At 41.0% G+C, this 8,432-nt stretch overlaps 1 protein-coding gene across 3 annotated transcripts in view; it reads left to right on the forward strand.

The window, feature by feature from the left end:
* The window catches only part of CDC25C (cell division cycle 25C), a 29,651-nt gene extending 21,742 nt beyond the window's left edge, over window positions 1-7,909 (forward strand). For all 3 annotated transcript variants that reach the window (XM_033409838.2, XM_033409840.2, XM_033409841.2), the window contains 7 exons: window positions 338-490; window positions 1,435-1,536; window positions 2,546-2,608; window positions 3,878-3,976; window positions 4,511-4,644; window positions 5,024-5,135; window positions 5,335-7,909. In XM_033409838.2, the coding sequence (XP_033265729.1) occupies window positions 338-490; window positions 1,435-1,536; window positions 2,546-2,608; window positions 3,878-3,976; window positions 4,511-4,644; window positions 5,024-5,135; window positions 5,335-5,484 (813 nt within the window). In that variant the 3' untranslated portion in view covers window positions 5,485-7,909. The remainder of the gene's footprint in view (window positions 1-337; window positions 491-1,434; window positions 1,537-2,545; window positions 2,609-3,877; window positions 3,977-4,510; window positions 4,645-5,023; window positions 5,136-5,334) is intronic.
* Window positions 7,910-8,432: the final 523 nt, after the last annotated feature.

Genomic DNA, 8,432 nt, shown 5'->3' on the forward strand with positions numbered 1-8,432 from the left:
TTCTACAAGAATTGTTATATATAAGATGGTCAGGTCGAGAATTTGGCTGGATTTAAAACATCTAGGAGAGATGGAACATCATGCAGTCTGAGGAGAAAGATGTTAATGAGGAGGGGAAGACAGGTTGCTTACCTGGGGCATTGTTTCTCAAACTTGAGTGTTCCTAGGAATCACCTGGGCATCTTGTTAGAGTGCAGATTTTAACTTAGCAGGTCTGGGCTGAAGCCTAACATCTGGGATTCTGCATTTCTAACAAGCTCCCAGGAGATGTTCACAATGCTGGCCTGCAGACACACTTTAAGGAGGAAGAACCTTGGGGTTTCATATTTCCAAACAGGCATCTGTGAACAGGAGCTGCCTGTATCGCTCCTCTTCGTTGCCAGACAGTTTGAACAGTCCAGGACTGAAGCAGATGGTAAAATTCAAGGACAACACAATACCAGATAAAGTAAAAAAGAAATATTGTTCTAGCCACAAAGAGCTCAGGAAGGTAAGAAACTTTTTAAGAAGACAGTCTCTTTAATCTTCTATCTCGTTTTCTCCACTTTTCTGGCATGGGGATTGCTTTAGTACATCTTTTGGTCTTCTTCATTACTTTTACTTTTATCTCTTCTTTCCATCTTCCTGTTTTCTTTTCTACATCTGCATCCATATATAAAATATTTAATAATAAATATGTTATATTATAGTATAATTTTGGAAATGATGTCATTGTATTGTCTTCCCAACCCTCTTTTTTAAGATCTGAGAAAGTACAAGGGAACTTTGATTGGTAAGGACATTTATTGTTGTTTTATATGCATTCTGAGAGAAATAGCATCCTAGAGCACACTTGTTTGGTGGGAAGCAAATTCTGAAAAACTTAGCCCTCATTCCCTATCCCTATCTTTAAAAAAAATCTCAATACATTTGGCTATTTTATAAAATCAGTGTATGACGTTACAGAAAAATGGAAAATGCAGGTAAGCAAAAAGAAGCCGTTGCGAAATGCCCATAATCCCACAGACCAGAGATAATTACTGTTAATACTAGATGTATAGTCTTTCAGACATTTTTTAATGCAAATGTTTTTTCTTTTATTAAAGTGGCATTATAAAGTACATGTTTTCTAACCTATTTAATGATATCATGTCATATTTTCATGTCACTGAAATTTACAATATACTTTTTATTCCTTAATAGTAATCTGTAGTGTGTGGATATGATTTGTTTAATCAAGATCCTGTTATTGATCATTTATTAGAAATTTTTCTCTGTTGTAAACATCCTTACAGCCAAATCTTTGTACATATGTTTATTTTCTTAGTAAAACAAGTGGAATTATTAGATCAAAGAGTATGCATATTTTTAATGTCTCCCTCTACTCCTTCCATCCCATGGTTTTTAAACCTTTAATATGAGGACTGGGGGTGGGGGGAATCTTGTTGTCTTCAGGGTTTAGGTATAAAGAAAATGGTCTCCCTCTGTGACATTAATATGACTCAGATGCTGGAGGAAGATTCTAACCAGGGGCCTCTGATTGGTGATTTCTCCAAGGTGAGTTTGGTTACACCAATCCTATATTTCATCCTGTATTTTGGATCTGAATCTTCTCTGCTTGCAGAGGACACTAGGTTTAATTAATTATGCATCTTCACCAAGTACTCACTGATAACCTGAAATTGCTGTAGTGGTAGATCTAGGCCCTAAACCTTTCATGAGAAAGGATTCCTTATTCATTCTGGGAATATCCAGAGCAGTGGGGAAGATAAGAAGAGGCTTTCTTTTTTTTTTAGCTGTACTGTGCAGCATTCAGGATCTTAGTTTCCCAACCAGGGGTCGAACCTGTCCCCCCTGCAGTGGAAGCGTGGAGTCTTAACCACTGGACTGCCAGGGAAGTCCCAAGTATGAGGCTTTCTACTTTTTTTTTTTTTAATATATTTGAAAATTATGTAAATCATACTTGGTCACTACAGAAAAGATGGAAAATGAAATCTACCCCAAATCTTGTCATAGTATTGTTGCTTTTATTTAATATTTTCTTGGTGTATATTCCTGCAGACTTTTTTCTATGTATTTTCACAAACACACATTCATGTACACAAATACATTTTTTGTTTTTCTATGTTTGTTTTGTGATCTGCTGAGGTTTTTATTCCCTCTCATTTGATGTATCAGGAACATCTTTTCATGTCAGTAAACAGTTCTGCTTCATCATTTCATCACTTTTAATAGCAGCACAGTACTTCTTTCTTTCTTTTTTGGCTGCCCATAATTTCTTGATAAATCCTTTCTTGTAGGATATTTACTTCTACAATTTTTCCTTATGCACTATACCAAGGTGGACATATTTGTAGCTAAATCTAAAACTTTGTACCTATCCGTAATTATTTCCTTAGGATCAGTTCTTAGAAATGAAATTGCTGCATATGCATGTTATAGAGAGCATTGATTTCTGAAGGCATCTGAGGTTTTAAATGTCATTTGGAAAGGACAATATATGGGTCATGATCTCAAACTTGGGTATAGAGAACTTGCTATTATTTCAGCTCTTGGGTATTTCTAGGTATGTGCACTGCCGACCGTGTCAGGGAGACACCAAGATCTGAAGTACGTCAACCCAGAAACAGTAAGCAGATTTCTGGAGATGGTAACTGGTTACATAAGCTACCATCTGGTCTGTTCTGTCCCTAAAATCCCCACTTCCATTTGTATTTATTTCTGTGTTCACTCATATAGGCTCTTTATTCAACTGAAGCTGTGTTAAAGGACTCTCTTTTATATGCACCTTTGTTTTTAATTAAACAAATGATATATAATTGTTATGAAAGAAAGGAAGGAAGGAGGACGGGGAAAGGAAAAAAGTAAAAATCACCCAGTTAGGCTGAACTTACATCCTGGTTTACATGTTGCAATCCCGTTTATGCCTATTAGTGTAGGGTAATTATTAATAGTATTCTCTTTCACTCTCAAAAGTGTCCCAGTTTGTGCAGTAATTATTTGGTCACTCTACCCATAACCTCACCACCAGAAATAAGCACTAATAATACTTTCCTTATGGCCTTACACATTTTATTCTGGCATAAGTTTTATAAAAATAGGATCATAATAAACATGTAATTTTGCAATTAGCTTAGTAAGACATTGTAAACATCTTTCTATAGCAATAAAAAGATATCTATATTATCCTTTTAATGGCTATGTAATATTCTGTTATACTGATAATGTCTAATTTATTTAACTAAACCCCTTTTATTGAGTATTTAAGCTATTCATAGTATTTTGATAATATGAAACAATGGTGAGATGAATATTATTGTGCCCTATCTTTATGTACTTTTCTGTTTACTTAAGATGTTAGAAAAGAAATTGTTGAAAGTGTAATTGTATTTATTTTTATAAGTATTTACAAAGTCCCCTCCAGAAAGGTTGAACCAATTGACATAACTACACGAGCTTAAGTTTCCTCTTCTGGATATCACCCCTTTCCTTCCATATCCCTTTTGGGAAACTTGCTTTCTAATTTTACAGCGGAGGGTGGGGAATCATTTCTCATTTCTTCTTGTAAAATCAGGAGCTCTAGCTGCTACCTGTGCCCTTACAGAAGTCCTTGGGTATCTTCTCAGAGGCTGACTGCAGCCATGCCTGCCTCCAAATAAGTAGCCTGAGTGTGGTTTTCCCTGATGTCCTGGTAATACCAGCTATTTTGGTTCTCCAAAAAGGCCATTTCCTATTTTATCCTCTCATGTGGGGTGGGGCTGCATCACTGCCGTATTTCAACCATAGGGGGACTTTGGAGGCTGGGCGTACAGTGGAATGCTGTGCAAATCAGGAACTGTGTGACTGGCTCTTCTCTCCCTCAGAAGAAGCAGGATATTCAATCATAGTTTCTGTGCAGGTGGCTGCCTTGCTTTTGGGGAAGTTCCAGGGTCTGATAGAGATATTTTATATCATCGATTGCCGCTATCCATATGAGTACCTGGGAGGACACATCCAGGTAAGGTTACATTGAGGACTTAGTAGGGAAGGGGCTGGGGATAGCTCTTTATTGAGAAGTCTGGACAAAGGGTCCTGTGAACTCTAGAACCAGGGCAGATATTATATATTTGGAGCACATCAAGGCTCAGTCCTCATTCCTGTTCTAATTCTGTGTACTTTGAGCAATTTACTTTCCCTTTCCCTCTTAGACCAATCTCCCGTCTTTCTATAGGAGCCAAGAGCTCCTACCTGGAAGTAAAAACATTCATCCAAGGACTGAGAAGCACTTTGCAAACACTTAATGCTTACAGACATTCCTCACAATGATCCCTACACTTCAGGCAGCTCCATTCTATAAACATTTATTGAGCACCTACTACATACCAAGCTCCATGCCAGGCCCTGGGGGTAGATACAGGTAGATTGCCTCTCTGAAAGTACTTATAGTCTAGCCTTCCTGAACCAAATATTTCAAGATGGTATTCCAGTTATTTCTAAGTGTTGGCCCTGTTCACAGATCCTTAAGGAAATACTTAATAAAATTCTTTTACAGGGAGCTTTAAACTTGTACAGTCAAGAAGAACTGTATAACTTCTTTCTGAAGAAACCCATTGTCCCTTTGGATACTCAGAAAAGAATAATCATTGTGTTCCACTGTGAATTCTCCTCAGAGAGGGGTCCCCGCATGTGAGTGTCTACACAGGGTAGGGTGGGTGATGGAAATGGATCTTGAGTAGGGACTTACAGCCAGAGAACCTTCCCAGGTCAGTTCAGACAGAGACTGAATCAATGAATACTTTTCACTGAAGTTTGAAGAATGTTAAGGAGGTGGAGGAAAGGGGTTTCTACAATTCAAAGATTGGAAGCAGTGAAGGAAAAAGAATTGGGAATTAGGTACCAATGGAGCAGAGGAGAAAGAATGGTGCTACTTGGACCTTGTTTTGCAAAAATAGATCTGGAGTTCCTTTTGAGGGTTAGCAAAAGTCCTCCCCTTCCCCAGTGTATAGCCCATGGAATCCTGAACTTGCTTCTTTCCACCCCACCCATCCCTGGATTTTCTCTAAAGGTACCGCTCTCTGAGACAAGAGGACAGGGCTGTGAACCAGTATCCTGCACTGTACTACCCAGAGCTGTATATCCTCAAAGGGGGCTACAGAGACTTCTTTCCAGAATATATGGTAAAGGATGGGGCACATGGGGCAATGGGGGAGCCCAAACTCGGGGAAGCCTACTTTAGCATGCAGCTCCCAGGTCCTGCAAAGCCCTCTGAGAAGAAACTGCTGCTTCTTCTTAGCCACTACTTGCAGCATCTCTATTATACCTAGTAGGCAGACTGCATCATCAAGAGGATCCCTTACTCTGTCCCCTGCCTTTCAGGAGCTGTGTGAACCACAGAGCTACTGCCCTATGCATCACCAGGACCATAAGACTGAGCTGCTGAGGTGTCGAAACCAGAGCAAAGCATGGGAAGGGGAGCGGCAGCTGCAGGAACAGATTGCCTTGCTGGTGAAGGATGTGAGCCCATGATATCAGATCACCCACTGGCTGCTTAGGACTCACCAAAAGACACTGTAGAAACCCTAAGCAGAAAGAGGCCATCTTCTATGCAGCTAAACCCAAGATGTTAAAAGATGTCAGCAAACCAACAGGCTGCCAAACTACTGAAATCCCAGGCCTGGGGACTGGTTAGGTGTCAGTAGAGCTCCTGGCTGGTGGGAAGTCCTAGAGCTGGCTCTATAAGGCTGGAGCCTTGGGTTGCATAGAGATTTGTGTTGCTTCAGGGAGCTGTTGGATTCCTCTTCCTAACTGCTTGAGTCTCCTCAGAGGTCAGCCACATCTTTTTCCCCATGGGCTTCTGGCTATGCGAGAGAGAGTTGCCCATCTTCTTTCTCTATATTTTCCTTCTTTGTTTCCCTCTCTCACCTTTTTTTAAAATGGGAAAATAAACATTGAAGAATGAGAAATGCGATTGTGAGCCCAGTCTGTTCCTAGAAGATGTGTATAAGGAAGTAATCACCACATTAAACTCCTTCGGACAAAGATGTAGCCATCTCTATTCATAGCTAAGGCCTAGGTGCTTTTCACCAGACCATGGTTCTCAAAGTTTGGGCCCTGGTCCATCAGCATCATCTGAACTTGCTTGAAATGCAAATTTTCACAGCCCACTCCAGACCTACTAAATCAGAACATCTGAGGTTAGGGCCCAGAAATCTGGGTTTTAAAAAATCTCCTTTTCAGTTGATTCTGATACATGAAAGGCTTGAGAACCACAGCTCTGGAATTAAGGAAAACCTTTTAAATTTCATTCTTCAGCAATGTTCCAGGCTTTCCTTTCCTAGACCATTCCATAGTATGAGTTGCCTAAAAGTGTGCCCCAGACTCAACACTCAATGGTATCAAGGCTCAGAAAACCAAAATAATTGCCATTCTCTAAGGCCAAGGGATAGGTCTGAGTTGGGCTCAAAAGGTTCCTTATCTACAGCCTCAATGGAGTTTTGACTTTTCCCATTTTCCAAAGTTTTTTTCTCCACTCCACTTCATGTCTCACATAGACAAGTTTAGGATTTAGGATGGTTGGAAGTAGAGATCCGTGCTATATGAAAATAGGAATAAAAGAAAAGTACCAAGCAAGATCAGTTAGACTTCAGAAAGATATTTTAAATTGCATTCTTCAGTATTATCCCAGGCTTTCCTTTCTTAGAGCTCTTTAAGATGAGTAGGCTTTTGTCTGTGTAGTAAGGTACAGCCCTACTTGGCCTGGGTGGCCGTGGAATTAATTGAACATTGTCTTCTCTGGCATTAACCTAGTAGTAGTGATAGCTCAGGACTAGAAAAGGACAAAGGGCTCTGAAGCCTAGACTGACATAGAATGGAGACAAAAATGATATCTTCCCAGGTTCTGGAGCAGGGAGACTTTTTAAAAGTGAGTGGGAGGGAAGGAGGGCATTAGCCATAGGGCAGCCCAACAGTATGCCAGAGTGACTGGATTGATTTTTGCAAGGTTTGCAAGTGCTGTTCTCCCGGAATGCTGCATGCTTGCCTCACAGCAGAGGGCACTGCTGTATTCTCTAAGCCAGCCACTGCAGCCTGCAGCCTCCACTCCTAGCTGGAGCATGTCTGTCCAGAGGGAGGCTCCCTCTCTGACCTGCCTAAGCCCTTGAGCTCAGAGCTCAGAAGGGCCGGGGGTAAAAAGGAAAGAAAAGCTTCTGCTACATTAGGTGGAAATAGCTGAGGGAAAGATGCTGCTTCCCTGTCCCACTCCACACACTTCCCCCCACCAAGCAGGAACTTCTAGTTGCCTGAGCAGGAAACTGGTGGAAGCACCTCCACTTCCAAGTGTGATGAGGGGTCCCTGACTCACTGCCTAACCTAGTGGGTCATTTCCTGATAATTCTCCCCAAAAAGGTGGAAGCAAGTCACTACCTGGGAAGAGACTGGTGTACAAGTGTTCACATTTCAGTAATCTTAAATGGAAATTCTGAGTTGCAACACATAAAACTAGGGCTTAATCAGCTATCTACTTTGTGGAAAATTATATTTGCCTAAAAGGCAACATTTTCCCATATAGTTTCTTGTAATATCTTCCCATTGTATAGGTACCGCATCACTTAATTCATGTTATTTTCAGGAACAATAATAATAGTAGCTAACAACTTTTCAGTTGTTTACTGCATGCAAGACTTCATGAACTCATTTTATATATAAACTCATTTTCACAACAATCCTGTGAGGCAAGTATTCACTATTATGCATGTTTTACCAATAAAGAAATTGAGGAACAGAGGGATTGAGTAACTTTTTTTTTTTAATTTATTTAATTAATTTATTTTTGGCTGCATTGGGTCTTTGTTGCTGCATGCGGGCTCTCTCTAGTTGCAGCGAGCGGGGGGCTACTCTTCGTTGCGGTGTGCAGGCTTCTCATTGCGGTGGCTTCTCTTGTTGTGGAGCATGGGCTCTGGGCACGCAGGCTTCAGTAGTTGTGGCACGCGGACTCTAGAGCATAGGCTCAGTAGTTTGGTGCACGGGCTTAGTTGCTCCGCGGCATGTGGGATCTTCCTGGACCAGGGCTCAAACCCATGTCCCCTGCATTGGCAGGTGGATTCTTAACCACTGAGCCACCAGGGAAGCCCAAGTAACTTGTTTAAAATCCCACAGTTAATTAATGGCAGAATTGGGATTTGAACCCAGGCCGAGATGGCTCTAGAGTCTGTACCGTTAATAGATTTTGCTGTTACCAAATCCTCATCAATGAACAATCTGTCTTTCTAAGTTGGCACTGTATCAGGTGTTACATGTGTAAGAGCCTCAGTTGTCGGTTCTTGAGAAGTCAGGGCCATAGGGTTGCTGGGGTTTGCGAAATGAGGCTAAGGGCAGACACTAAGACCCCAGCCCAGGAACCTCCACACGAGGCTATATAGGGGGTTAGCTCTGCTCTGGTGTCCTTGCACTGACTGGTATTCGTTCATCATGAAGTC

Source organism: Orcinus orca, chromosome 3 (assembly GCF_937001465.1).
Source record: "Orcinus orca chromosome 3, mOrcOrc1.1, whole genome shotgun sequence".
Taxonomy (NCBI): Eukaryota; Metazoa; Chordata; class Mammalia; order Artiodactyla; family Delphinidae; genus Orcinus; species Orcinus orca.